The sequence below is a fragment of the Nematolebias whitei genome, chromosome 4, assembly GCF_014905685.2.
Source record: "Nematolebias whitei isolate Nwh7 chromosome 4, NemWhi1, whole genome shotgun sequence".
Taxonomy (NCBI): domain Eukaryota; kingdom Metazoa; phylum Chordata; class Actinopteri; order Cyprinodontiformes; family Rivulidae; genus Nematolebias; species Nematolebias whitei.
The window spans coordinates 22,862,386-22,877,701 of NC_056501.1; the positions used below are offsets into that span (position 1 = coordinate 22,862,386).

At 40.2% G+C, this 15,316-nt stretch overlaps 1 protein-coding gene across 1 annotated transcript; it reads left to right on the top strand.

The window, feature by feature from the left end:
• Positions 1 to 225: 225 nt before the first annotated feature.
• On the top strand, positions 226 to 2,173 carry si:dkeyp-72g9.4. Its single transcript, XM_037675873.1, has 2 exons — positions 226 to 564; positions 1,288 to 2,173. The coding sequence occupies exon 2, from the start codon at positions 1,290 to 1,292 to the stop codon at positions 2,001 to 2,003; it is 714 nt and encodes a 237-aa protein (XP_037531801.1). The 5' UTR covers positions 226 to 564; positions 1,288 to 1,289; the 3' UTR covers positions 2,004 to 2,173.
• The last annotated feature ends 13,143 nt before the right edge of the window (positions 2,174 to 15,316 follow it).

Here is a 15,316-nt window from a genome sequence, read left to right on the forward strand (position 1 = left end):
ATGCACATTTTGACCACTCCACGCTAACACCAAGGTCAAAGATTGTTTTTAAAGCGCCACAGTTTTCTCAGAGCTCCTTTGGTCAGACTCATGTTTGCTTCCAAGAAAGAAATGTGAAAAATCTTTGTTTGTTTTTTCCCCCTCCCTTCTGCTTATCTTTTCTGACTCCAAGCCTTCTCTCTCTCTCTCTCCTTTTTCTCCCTCCCCTCTTATTTTTCCCCTCCTCTTGGTTTTCTCTCCCCATCATTACAGTCACTCAGAGGCACGGCTCGGGCTGAGGAAACGAACGTGTGCGTCTATATTTAGAAGCAGGGAAGGAGGGCACACTAAAAGTGAGCTGGAGAGAAAAGGAGAGAGCGAGAGGGAGTAAGGGAAGAGGAGGAAGAGATAAACCTCTGCTTCAGCCTCGCCTCTGCTCAGAGACAGTGGATGCCAGAGAGCAGCATCGTTGGGACGAAAACACAGGATACTAAACAACAAACTGCCTGATTCAGGTTTAGGATCGAGAGAACAAGCGTGAGGCGACGAGACCAAGTGGGCAAAACAACTACCATCCATCACCAGGTGAGCGTGACAACTAATTGACCAGAATCTTTGACATTATTCCCCCCAAAATGCATTTATTCATGTGCTTCAGTCTTGTGCTGCAACTGTGGAGCCATTTTTAGATGCAGTGTACCAAAGGAGTGACCTAAATTTAGCAGTGGTTAAACACCTTGGAAGAAAGTGGGGGAGAGGCTGGACTTATTGGAGGTTGAGATGGAAATATGTTTCAACAATATGGTCGGTTGTAGCCAAGAAAATCTAGGCTGACACATTCTGTGGCTGGACAAAAAAACAAATATTTGTGCGGTGCGTTTCTCAGCCTGAACTGGGATGAACTGAGGGGTGATGCCTAAAATAAGGAGGAGGAGAGACAGGGAGGTTTATTTGCTGGACTTGATACAGTTGAGGGGTGAGGGGTTGTTTACTGGTATGCATCAGATTATATGACTGGAAAAACACATTAGTCCGATGAGGTGGGAAAACGAGGACTTGTGCTTGAAGACGGTGATGTCTGTGTCCTTCTTGATGTACAGCAGAAGAAAAGCTTTCTTGAGTTCATTCTGTCAATCATGTGTTCATCCTGTCTGCCGCCATCTTGGCTGTCAACAACAATTTCCTCAAAGCAAAACAAAACTTTAACCAAACGGGTTCGTGAATTCACTTAAAGAAAAACGTTAACATCTCAAGTGTCGCTTTTAGCTCTGGAAAGTGACCTCTCTCCTTCTTGGTTTTGTCTCCCAGCTATGCGGCCGCGGTCCAGACTGCCGACCAAGAGAAGAATCCTGCTGCCCACAATCAGGGAGGGCACTGAGGAGACAGCGAAGGACTGGAACGAAGTCAGCACGTTCCAGTTGGGCGATAACAGCCAAGGGATTTCATCGGAGGACTACCTTCTCTCCATCTGCCATCTGGCTCGCCCCACCTTCCCCTCCAGGGAAGGTTCCCTCGAAAGCCCCGACGCTGTGCAGCAGAGGCTCAGGCCGTCACGGTTCATCCCTTTAACCTCCTCGGACTTCAACCTCAAACAGGAGCAGGAAGACAGGAAAGGACTGAACGGCCGATTGATGCGTTGCAACTCCGACCCGTTGGAGTATCTTTACGGAGACAAGGACAACCTGTTTGCCCTCTCGGGCAGCGTTAGGAAAGCCTACGTCGGGGGAAGGTCGGGGAGGCAGCATGGGAGCGACACTCGCGTCAGAGCTTCGAGTCCAGATTCCCCATGCCAGCGCAAGAGCAGCTGCCCTGAAATACTCGCCGAAATGAACTTTCCAGTTCCAAATGTTTCTCCGAAGCACAGCTCGTTCAGGTCAGAGGTCAGAAGAGTTTGTCCGGAGGAAGAAAGACTGAATCCAGCCATCAGACCATCCTTCATCTCCCAGTGGATGTCAGACTGCAGGTCGGCGTGGAGGGAGGCGCGAGTAGGAGCCTGCATGCTACCTGCCATTGCTGAGGTGTAGGGAGGACACGGTGACGTTTGCTAAAAGATATGTCACATCATGAGATGGTGAAAATATGTAAAAATGCAGATTTGGAAACAAACAGAGGCAATTATACTGTCTGGAAGGCCTCATGTTGTGTTATATCAACATTATTATTTCATAAAACATCCCTCCTACTGTTAATATTTGCTGTTGATCGTGTAAATTCATCTATCTTCCAGTGTTTCTGTGAACTGTAAACCAATAAATAAACTGTTTTTTTTTAATAGCATCAGTGTTTGGTATTTGTTGTTTTTGTTCTCGGAGGTAATTTCTCTTGCCCGTGGAAACCCCTAAAAAATGAACTTGTCTCTCGCCTCTGCCGGTGCCAGGCAGTGGAGTTTCTATGGCAACTGTCGTGGGATCCTGCGCTGGTAAACAGAAGTGTGGAGGAACACAGGCTGAGCAGAGATGACTGCACCGCTGAACCCACACATGCAAGACGGAGGCAGGCGACTTGTTTGTCGCTGCTTCGAACCGACTGCATGGCTCAAGGTAAAACAAGACAATATGAACATGAAAATGAGCTGATCGGTGGTGACAAAGTGTCAAAACAATATCACGTATCTTAGTTTTACTGATAAAAAGAAGATTCAGAATTTGTCTGTAGACCTGTAAACCCTAGAAATCTGAGGTTTGTAATAAACAAACAAAAATTACAACCTGAGCCACTAGAGGGCAGAGTTGTGTTGTTTATTACACACACACACACAAAAAAGACTGCACACCCAACCCAACACGTTTTATAGTGCAAAATTTACCTTAATTTTTTATTTTTACTTTTTGGGGCGGGTGGAGAAATGTACATAAATAAATAAAATAAAAAAACATCTGAATAACTTTACAGTGATGTCTCCTTGTGTAGTTAAACAGCTTTAATATTCGGGATTTTCAGCAGCCCAAAATGAATCATTACGTCAGGGGCTGCACAGAAGTCTGTTGGAGACAGTCTCCCCACCATCACAGACATCTACACCTCCAGATGCAGGAAGAGGGCCACCTGCATCATGAAGGACCCCACTCACCCAGCACACACACTTTTTGCCCCGCTCCCCTCAGGAAGGAGGTTGAGGAGCATTAATTTTAGACCGAGGAACAGCTTCTACCCTGAGGCTGTTACACTCATGAATATCTAATCAGGATAATCCATCCATCCATCCATCCATTATCTTTACCCGCTTATTCCATTTTGGGTCACGGGGGTCGCTGGTGCCCAAGTCCAGCATTCACTGTGCGAGGGGCGGGGTACACCCTGGACGGGTCGCAAGTCCATCACAGGGCCACATAGAGACAAACGAGACAAACAACCATTCACTCTCCCACTCACACCTAGGGACAATTTAGAGTTACCAATCTAATCAGGATAATCACTGTAAAAAATCACATCATGTTGCTGCTGATCTGTTTCATGTTGCTGCTGATCTGTTTCATGTTGCTGTGTTCATGCGTGCTCATCTGCTCACACAGACTCATGTTCGTGCTGCTGTTCGGCGTAATGTGTTTACTGTTTTTATGCTATTAATGCTTAGCGTATTTTTGATGATTTTCTTTCTTACTTTATATCTTAGCTCTTATTACTGTTTTTCTTTTACATTTTATTGTTGGATGTAACTGGGACCCTGTGTACACAATTTTGTTCTACCACATGTACCACATGTGTTAGAACAACAGTAAAGAAACTCTGACTCTGATGAAGGCCTAGCTTTAACAATGCACACTGCCTTACGCCTTTCATGCCAGCGCTTTAGACTACAATCATCTTGTGTCGCAACATGAGTCAGTGCTGGGAAAGATACTGTGAAAGATAATACCACATCAAAGCAGTAGCTGTACATTCGACTGAGTCGTCATCATTTTGTGATGACTAATGTCAAATAGCTGTGGAAGTCATCTTGAATTAGATTGACTTCAAAAGAAAATTACATCCAGGGATTACTTTTTCAAATTTTCATTAATATCCATAGCCGATGTGAGTGAGGAAAATAAAGGGTGATGTTTGTCTTCACTCTACTACACCTACTGTATATTTGCACTCATTAGCTGCCTGGGCACCAGGTCAGTTTACTATTAACAAGTTTATATGTTTTATGGATATTGAACCATTAAATTTGCTCTTGAATTATCAGACTCAACAGCTGAAGCTAAATTCATAGTTACAGGAAATTCTTATCACAGCATTCATGTCAAATGAGGAGGAAACAGAATGTGTCTTTTTAAACTGTATTACAAAATGATTATTCAAAAATAAAATCAACAACAATAAACACATTTGACAACACAAATTATAAAGGATAATAATTTGAAGAATAACGTTTGTAAAAGTTGTTAAGTATTTACTAAAACTAGCTAAACAATAATTAATCAGTCAAGAATTAACTGTGTTTTATCCAAGGCAAAATTAACAATTTGAGCAGGAATTATTTTTTATAAGAGCAAGAATTTAGACAAAGTTTAACTATTTTATAAACATCCAGCATTTTTCAGTCAGGTCATCTGGACAATTTCTTTTTTTTGTGCTGAAACATTTCGCCTTCAATCCAGAAGGCTTCATCAGTCAAGGAAACACACAACACAAAACTGATTATTCCTCCAACAACTTACTCCAAAGTGAAACAAACCAGTTCTGCTTGTGATAAGATGGTCTCTTTGGTACGCCCTCTCCTCAATTGCCGGCCCTCTTCCTTGTTGACAGTCGTGTCAAACTGGTTGAAAACCTGACTGAAAAATGTTGGATTGTATACCTGGATTATTGAGCATGGACTTTGTTATTTTATAAACAATTTACTTTGGGATTTGGTTGCAAGACATTATTTAATGTGACCAAATTAACTGATGTATTAGCAATGCCAGCAAGGAAATTATATTTATCAAGTTGCATCAGCTAAAATGACATAACCAGATTCAATATTGCACTGATGTCACCAGATCTCAGTTCCTACCAGATCATTGTTGAGGGCTCGAGTTCAGTTGTCTTTCCTAAATGTTGCTGGCTGATCACACCATGACCTTCCATGAGGAGAGGACTAGTCAGGCCAGGATGAAGTGTGTGGTGTCCAAGGAAGCCAGAAGTCACTGTGACGGCTTCAGGGACCGATGAGGTCACAGCTGTTGAAAACATCTGCAGGTGATTGAGTGCCTTCAGCTGACTTTCACTTCAAGACGAGAACTGTAAGTCCTTCAGTGGGAAAAACATTTTGCTGAACAAAATGTTGTTTTCTTAACTCAGAAATACACACAAATATACTTTGTCTATTTGGGGATCTCTCAGATGTTACGACTCCCCTCTGGCATTAACAGATTCCTGCTCGAAACACTTACACAGGTTTCTCTTAAGGAGGTTTTATTTTGAAAGAGAACAAATATGTTAAAATTATTATAACTTTTTGCAAGATTTCATAATAATAATCGCAAATAATTATCAAAATTATTCATTTTCACACATGTCACAATCAAACAAAACAAACTTAAATTTAAGAATGGGTTTTTTTTTCTTTATCAAAAGCATAAAATAAATGTGTAAGCATTTATCAAAGTCAATAAGAGTTCTAATGCAGTTATTGTGTGAAAACATCAGACATTACTCAGGTCAAAACTTACTTTAAAAAAAAAAACAAAGTTCATGCTCAATAAGCCAGGTATACAATCCAACATTTTTCAGTCAGGTCATCTGGACAGAAGGCGAAACGTTTCCGCACAAAAAAAGAAACTGTCCAGATGACCTGACTGAAAAATGTTGGATTGTATACCTGGATTATTGAGCATGGACTTTGTTGTTTTCAACCAGTTTGACTAGACGGTCAACAAGGAAGAGGGCTGGCAATGGAGGAGAGGGTGTACCAAAGAGACCATCTTATCACAAGCAGAACTGGTTTGTTCCACTTTAGAGTAAACTGTTGGAGGAAGAATCGGTTTTCTTGTGTGTTTCCTTGACTGATGAAACCTTCCGGATCGAAGGCGAAACGTTTCAGCACAAACAAAAAGAAACTGTCCAGATGACCTGACTGAAAAATGTTGGATTACTTTAAAAAACTCTGTTCAGCGTTAATATGTGAGGTGACCTCAGTGTCAGAGACCATTGTCAGGAGACGCCTTCCTTATCCTTCACCATTCAGTAGTTCATCAGATATTTTGCTAACAGACAAGCAAGGTTGACTCCAACTAGTCAATGGTAACATTCTCATAACAAAATATGTGTTAGAAATTGTCTCAGCCACTATCACACCAGATTTTAGCTCAACAGCTAACAACTGTTTTTGTGTTTTATGAAGCCAGTGCTGTGGCGGCCATCTTGAATGGAAATTAAAATTTGTCTAAGGATTGCTAAAATATTACGTTACCAGACAAACACACACACATACGCTCAACCCTTTTGTCAACAGGCGATACTGAAAGCACTAATCACAGTTCACACTCTTGTCAACTTTGATGAATTATACTTCAAAAGATTTTCAAGACATTTAATTTTCCTGTTACCCCAAAATAATTTGATCTAGTAATGAATGCTATTCCCTCTGGTGTTCCAACTTTATTAAAAGATGCTGAGAAACCAGCTGTTATTCCACCTTTTGACCCTTTGATGACACCAGTTGTTCATTTATGCTTTTCAGTCAAATCCAAAAATAATAATTGTAATATTATGTCATTATTTCAAGCAGATATTACCAATATCCCCCATGTTGTTCATTACTGGGCTGGATTTGTAGATGGGCTGAACTGGCTCAATGTGTGGAAACTGCCATATAGATATTTAGTGATAAACAAAGTAAGAGAAGTATCTTATAAATTAATCCACAGGTACTACCCTGCCAAGCAGTACATGTTCAAAGTTAGGGAAGATATTTGTGTGAATCGCTCTCTGTGAGTCTGAACATGAGACTATGATCCACCTGTGCTTCATCACTAAACTACCACCGTCTGAAAAGAAGTCATCTCATTTATCTAGAGAAAGATTGACTCTAATTATTGTTTGAGTTGGAACAATGAACTGTTTAGAGTCCATGATACCAAAAAAAAAAAAAAAAAACAGAAAGAACTATATATCATAAATTTCATCATACTTTTAGGGAAATATCATATCCACAAATCAAAGCTAATCGCTCTGTTCCCTCTTTTCAGGCCTTCCACACGGAGTCGGAACAGTACGTTGTAAGCATTCGTGATTCAAGCAACAAGAAAGTTATAAAAACATTTGATTTGTGCTCTTTATTTAATGTGTTAATTTGAATAATCCCCCCTGGCTTTTGTTCCTTTGTTTTTCGTTGAATGTATATCGATAACTGTCGTGTAATGTTTTACTTTTAATTATTTATTTAATTGAGAAAAAAAAAAAGGTATTCAAGCCATTTTGAAGTGTGTCTGTGTGCATGTGTGTGTGCATGTGTGTGACTGCTAAAAATTCCAGCAAATTGATGAAAAGCAACTAAATTCAAAATAAAAGAAACTTCAGAGAACCTGCAGAAATATTCAAGAAAGATTCAAACTACTTTATAAGATTACAAGAAAGTTTATTTTCCTTACAACCAGAATACGGAACGATTTAATGACATACTGTTGAACCTTTATTGAAACTGCTACATTTTTTTGCTATCAGACATTAAATCCGTCACATGTCCATGAGTACAACTGAGGGACAGGTCATAACAGTGAACCCAGAGGAAGTGGAAAGTGAAGTTTTGTCAAGTGGGTGTCTTATTTCAAATATGTGAAAATGGAAACTGAAACTGTTGTAGCATTTTGAACAGTTTCCATCATTGTAGGTAAATGTGACTTTTACAGCCAAACATATAAAGATAATTCGTTATAGAGCATAGCATAAAAATAATAACATATGTAAATGGTCTGGAGCTAACGATCATAACAAAAGAGAAGACACAACCAAACTCAGACCCATCCATACATTTTCTTTATCTGCGTTTTCCTTGTTTTTCTTTTCGAGCCTGAGGTCGCTGACACACAGAGACTAACTCTTGTCGCTCACACCTAGAGAGACAATGTAGAGTTACCAATGGACCTCTGTTGGAAGAAACCGTTGTACCCGGAGAAAACCCTTGCATGCAAACAGAGAACAGGCAAACATCACACAAAAAGGCCAGGAGTCAAACCTGCGACCTTCCTACTGCGAGGCGACAGCACCAAACACTGAAGTGTGAGCCGCCCTCGATTTAAATCACTGGTGGAAAAACGTACAAACATAATCCCTCTGGAGATACTGAATAACACTGCAAGATAACAAGAAAACACTGCAAGATAATACATTTTACTATGAAAGAAGAAGAATCTTTTAAACACAGTTTCTTTATAAATTATACTAGTGGCCTTGATGTACAGTATTTCCTCCAGTCTCGTGGCAGTGAAAGACTTTGTGTGAAAGCAGCTGCGTGTAGAAAGATGTCACTTTTTCACTTTAACATACCAGGTATGTAATGCACGCCTCCGGACGACTATTAAATAAAGGTCAAAATTAAAATACTAAACACACACACAGTCGTATTATTTAGATATTATTCAAAAATCACGTTTTAGCCAATTAATAGCCTTGATTTTGACAGCTGATAAGAATTGTGTACAAATATCTTGACATAAGTCATGACTTTTGAAAGGCGAACAACAGAAATTCCACCTGTCTTCCTGCTCTTGAATCAAAAATATTTAGGACCTGGTGACAGAAGTACAGAAGATTTTTTTTTTTTTTTTTTGGGGGGGGGGGGGGGGGTCCCGAATTCGGACTTTAATCTCAGAATTCTCAGAAAAAGAAGTCAGAATTAAGGATTTTTAAAAATGTAATTATATTCATTTATTTATTTATTTGCACAATGTTTGACTTTTAGTTTTATAAAGTGAGTTAGATTTATGTGTCAACTTCCAGATTTTGGAGTTTTTGTTCTTGTACTTCTTGTCCGATCACCAAATAATTTTTAATATCTTATGCCGCCATAACAGGGAGGCCATCTTTTATCTTTCGTATTGCCTGTGTGTGTTTGTCTGTTGACAAAGTATCTTATTATGATACACGGGATACATTTTAACGAGTAAAACAATTAATTGACGTACCTCTACAACTGTATAACTTTTGGAGTTGACCCAATTCAAGATGCCTGCCACAGCTACCTTGACCAACCCAAAACTAGCTTAAAATCAACGTATCTGATATTTGTCTAACATTTTGTGCGTTGGTATCTGAGAGTCATTCACATCACGTGTTCCGAGCGCCAACAGATCCCGAACATCCTTTCAAAAAAACTTGATATGCACAGGTGATGTGCAGTCCTTCATGGTGCGCTAGCTCATTTCTTTTATTTTTTGTTGTTTTTATGTCATTGCATTGCATTGTCATTGTCTTAAATTTGGTTTATGAATTAAATATGTTTTACATTTTACTTTTTTTACGATATAATCCATCAGCATTATTTCAGCATTTAAAATTGTATTTTTGTCTGCCTCTGATATTTGCTTTCAATCTCTGAGCTTTAAAATTCTTGAACCAATGACGTTATTGCTTTGTTACCAATCACATTAAGCACCACAAATATGACCCCGAAGACATGAAACTTCTAAGAAATTACTGTTCTAAGAAATTAAAGCAGACGTCCTGTTACACAGGAAAATGAAAATTGGGGGTCTGAAGACTGGTTTGGCATTGACACTTGGCCTTTTTTTTTTACTTCACACTTACCTCAAAGTACCCAAACAGGAAAAACTGCTTTTTTCCCGCCCTCGGTGCTATTCTGACATATTGGCTGCTTTTCAAAAATATCACCTAGTTAATTCTTCTTCCTATAATTATTTTATTTATCTTAAGTTTGGAGGTTTTGTGTAAAAACAAAGACATAAATTTTCTAGAAATATCAAGTGAAAGTGGTTGATAACCTTTAGAAATTTATCTGAGTGACACAAAACACATTTCCTCTTAGTGCAGAAGCTAATGGGCTCAACAGAATGACCAACAGACAGACGAGGAACTACATCTTTGACATGAAGAGTGAGAAATAGGGGAAGTGATGGCAGGCTGACTGGAAAAACACTTTGGAGTAGACAACTACCGTAACTCAGTGAATGAGGACAAAGGAACACAGGAAGCTGATAGAATGAAAACAAGTGAGTAACTAAACACAAGAATCACATAAAATAATACTAAACATTAAAAGTAATGAACCAAAGTAACAAAACCACAGATCCTGGGTGGGTGGGTGATCAGGTAATGAGTTTGTTTAAGAAAATATTGATGGACCTGGCTGGCCATGTGGACTTCAACATAATGCAAATGGTCCATTGACACTCAAATCACGAGTGGTTGGTCATTGTCTTGGAAAAAGACCACACAAGCATGCTGTCTCAGAAAGGGTAAGACATGTAGCCTTACACTGCACTGTACTGTCTGTCTCCCCCATACTACTTCCAGAGGTGATCTAAAGTCATACCTTATGACTCACCACATCATGATACCAGGGGAAATGCTGGTGTGACCCCTTGGGGCTGCCATACATGTACAAATTGAACATTTGTCATAATTCTGAGCTGAGATTCATCGTTGAACATAATATGGAAGAACCTGCCGTCAGTCCATGCCTCCCAGTTGTAGAACCGCTCCAAACGCGGCTGTCTTTGGTCTCCTGTTAGTGATCACCTACACTAATCCATATTCTGACTGACACCAGTTTAAACACATGGTGCAAGGTGGGACTGTACGTTTCAATAGGTCCAAGACCTGTTCTCATATGGCAGGTGTAGGTGGCATGAGGTTCTGAATTGCTTGGTGCACAAGAAAATAGTCCTCTCTTTGTGTAGTCTGTCTTGAGCAACTAGAAAATATATTGAGTGCATTGATGCCCTCACAAACCTGCTGATCCCAACACTGGGCAACGAGACATTTGTACTCCCCACCTGCCAGCTAATTAAATCATACAACTACCTGGCCTCATGCAAACCTACAATGTGACCCTTATTAAAGTCTGTTAAGTGATCAAAGTTCATGTTCAATAATCCAGGTAAAACATCCAGTAATGTTAAGTCAGGTCATCTGGACAGCGTTTTTTTTTTTATTGAGAAGTTTCTCTCAAAAGAAACAGTTTGTGTGGGATTTCTCAAACTGATGAAGCCCTACGGATGGAGGATGAAACATCCATCCATCCATTATCTTTACCTGCTTATTCCATTTTGGGTCACGGGGGTCGCTGGTGCCCATGTCCAGCAATCACTGTGCGAGGGGCGGGGTACACCCTGGACGGGTCGCAAGTCCATCACAGGGCCACATAGAGACAAACGAGACAAACAACCATTCACTCTCTCATTCACACCTAGGGACAATTTAGAGTTACCAATCAGCCTAACATGCATGTTTTTGGTCTGTGGGAGGAAACTGGAGTACCCGGAGAAAAACCCACGCATGCACGGAGAGAACATGCAAACTCCACCCAGAAAGGCCCCTGGACCGGGGTTTGAACCAAGGACCTGCTCGCTGAGAGGCAGCAGCTCTACCAGTTGCGCCACCGTGCTGCCAGGATGAAACATCTCTCAACAAAAAAAGAAACTGTCCACATGACCTGAATTGAACATTGTTGTCTGTTAAGTGATGGTAACGTGTCCACAATGTCTGTTGACCTTCATTCATTGGTTCGATGGAGTGCCAACACTGCCTGATAGCATTGCTCCACTCATGTTGTCACATTTTATGTCCTTTGGTATTTGCTGCAGACATTTCAGCTCATTGCAAATCAAATTCTTTACATACCCACTTTTTGCTGCATCTAAATTGAACCATTCCTTCTGAGTGCTTGACTTTTTTATTAGTGCATAGATAGACATGCTACATTGTTTGTATCAAAGATACCATGCACCTTGTTTCTTCATCTTTCGGCTGCTCCCTTCCTCAGTGGTCACCAGAGCAAGCTCGCAAGAAGACTTGGAAATTGTTCTTGCACCAGATGCCCTTCCTGATGCAACCATAGACCACTGAGCTACCACAGCCCACTGTGTGCAGCAGAGAGCTGCCGGGGGAGCAAAGGATGGAGATTAAGGGACTTGCTCAAGGGCCTAGAGTGGGGCAAATGAGGGTGTAGGCAGATGTGGGTGGTATTTCACCTTTCCCATCCACATTTTTTGATGTTGGTCTGGGGGGTCGAACCGGTAACCTTCTGATCACAGGCCCACCTTCTCTAACCTCTGCCCCGTTACTTCCCCATATGCACCATACAACACCATCAAAACTAAGATGTACTTTTGTTTCGTCTTGTTTAGCAGCTGTGGCTGAGTGGTTAGAGCAGTTGTCCTCCAATGCAAGACATGGGGGTTTGATTCCACCAGCAGTCACATGCTGAAGTGTCCCTGGACGAGACACTGAACCCCTCATTGCCTCCGGTGTGTGTCCCATCAGTGTTTGAATGTGATAAAGCACTGATTATTCTTTGTATAGATCTAGTATGAATGGGTAAATGAGGACACAGATTGTAGTGTAAAGTGCTTTAAGTATCTTGATAAGGTGCTATATAAGAAGAGTCCATTTCATTTCCCCCTTCAGTTTCTCATTCTTTCCTTCTTCAAATATTCAGTTTCAGCTTTCATCATTGTTTTTCCCAAAAAACTACGTTTTAAGTAAAAGAAGAAGTGTAACTGAACCAGATGGCTAAGACCGGATGGCTAAGACAAAGTTTGCAGATGAAGAAACTGTGCTGATGTTACAAATTCCTCTCAGCTCATACCTCCACAGTCTTATGACATTTGCTTTTAGGTTCTGGTGAAAAACTGCACGGCTTCTTGAAGACAACCCATGTTAAAGATTCAGATGCTAAGTGGCATTTTCCCATACATATATCTGAACCCACACAATTTTAAAAGTCAAATAGAAATAAAAAAAATACAAAGTTTTCCATTTACCACTCTGACTGTACCACTCAGAGCTGAATGGAAGAATAAGCGACTGTTTTGAATCCTGCACCGTGTTGGAAATTCTGATGGAACAAGCTGTTAAATGCTGGAGCACCCTCTAGCTTCTAAAAGCCATAAAATATTAAACGAAAAGAAATATAAAATATTTAAGTCTCCTGAGGGCTGAGGTCTTGTGAAATTCTGATTGAGTCATGAGTGGCGAAAGTGCTCTGTACAAAAACAAAAAATAAACACATAATGCTATTAAAAAAGCTTTTAATAAGTCATGCAATGAAAGTCTCAGTATTAGTCAACTCAAGCACGTTTGTTAACATGACTATAGCTTCAATTCACACCTACTGACCACAAGATCACTGCTGGCAGGTCTCTGCCGAATGCAGCAAAACACAAAAGTCCCTTTTACTTGAGGGAAGAAACCTGCGTTTTAAATCTAACCAAATGAAATAGGGCATATTTTATATATTTTTAATCTCACATTTAAAATGTTAGAATTTTTTAAGGTCTAAATATACAGATTTCTGTTTTTTTATTGTAGTTTTAGAGGGTTACATGTTTTGAAACCAGCACAATCTTTAGTCACAAGTACACACTTTGGAAAGTTACAAAGACATTTGACTAAAATAACAAAGGTTCACACTTTTGGAAATGCCAAGTCATGTGAATGGTTTTGTTTTAAGCTGATCGTCTTGTGAGTTATTTATAACCCAAATGCTTTACTTACAATAATGCTCCAAAAGATGACTGATATCTAAAAACTTCTGCAAGTAATACAAAAGTGTTGACACGGCTAGAAACCATAGCACACCTTTCCAAATTTGTTAGCTTGACTGGACCAACTCATTGAGACAAGTTGGAGTTCTTAAAGTGTCAAAAGTTTGACATTTCAGTGATCATTAAATAATTTCTTATTGGCTGCCTTCTGGTTATGCTTATAGGGAGAGTGGGATATTACAATACAGTTTTGGTTTGCCTATTCTTGAACCAGCCACTAGGGATCACAAACCAGTGTAGCTCTTGTGCCCTTCCCAAGCTTGGGTAAATGGTGAGGGCTGTGTCAGGAAGGGCATCGAACATAAAACATTTTTGCCAAAAGTAATATGCAAGTTTATTTAACTGACATCATACCAGATTGGTCAAGGCCCGGGATAACAACGACCGCCACCAGTGCTGTTGACAAACAGGATGCTGGTGGAGATTGTGCTACTGTTAGTCAAAGACTACAAGGACGGAAATGTGTCAGGAGAGAGAGGGAGAAGAGGAAAGTCAAGAATGTGGGACTGAGGGTAGCAACACTAAATGTGGGGACAATGACAGATAAAGACAGAGAGCTGGCTGGCATGATGCAGAGAAGGAAGGTAGATGATTTATGTGTCCAAGAGGCCAAGTGTAAGGGCAACAAGGCTTGTAGCATTGGAGCAAGGTTTTTTTTTTTTTATTCAAGTTGTTTTTATTGAGTTTTGTCTTTGAACACACACACACACACACACACACACACACACACACACAAGAGAAAATAAAGATTAAAAGAACATAGAACAAAATCCCCTTCCACACTGGATCAGTCACACATACCACATTTTCCGCCGTACACGTCGCTCCACCTTATAAGTTACATCAGTCCACATTTGTCTAATTGGAAAAATCCATAAATATGTTGCTTCACCATATATGTTGCATTTATTATGCGTCACCGCTGACGTGTCGCGTTTGTTATGCATCACCGCTGACAACCCAGAAATGTGGGCCGGTGTTGTGCCAAAAATCGATGGGCTGCCAAATGGCGACCTCGGGAGCGTGCACAGGAGGACTTTAACAAGAATTTAACAAGATTAACACTTAAAAACAATTATTTGTTTGCTCGAAATTATATGAAATGTGTGTTTCAGTCTAACATTTGCTTAATAAATGCACTTTAATGGTCAAATCAGCTGAATTTCAACAATAGTTTTGCTGCCTCGGTGCTCCGGGAGCTCGCAGAGGAAGGAAAAAGGAGGAGGAACGCGGCTCCTTTATTCGAAATTTAACAAGAAAAGCACCTAAACAATTATTTGTTTACTCAAAATGATAGCACAGGTGTGTGTCAGTCTATTTGCTTAATAAATGCACTTTAATGGTCAAATTAGCTGCATTTCGCCGGGGTGGTGCAACTGGTTTGACTGTCAGTCCAAGCAGCAAGCAGAACGAAGGTGGCGAGGCTAAGGCAAGCCGATTGTGTCATTAATAGCTGGAGAAGATTCTCAGTCATCCAGGACACGGCAAATTCAAAAAATTTCAAGACAAAAAAACAATAAAGTATAATAAATAAAGTCCAGTTATTTTGTCTTGAACTTTTTTGAATTTGTCATTATAGCCACGTTTACCTATTACATGATACAACAGCATGCCATAAACCTATTACTACGCTGCTGCCA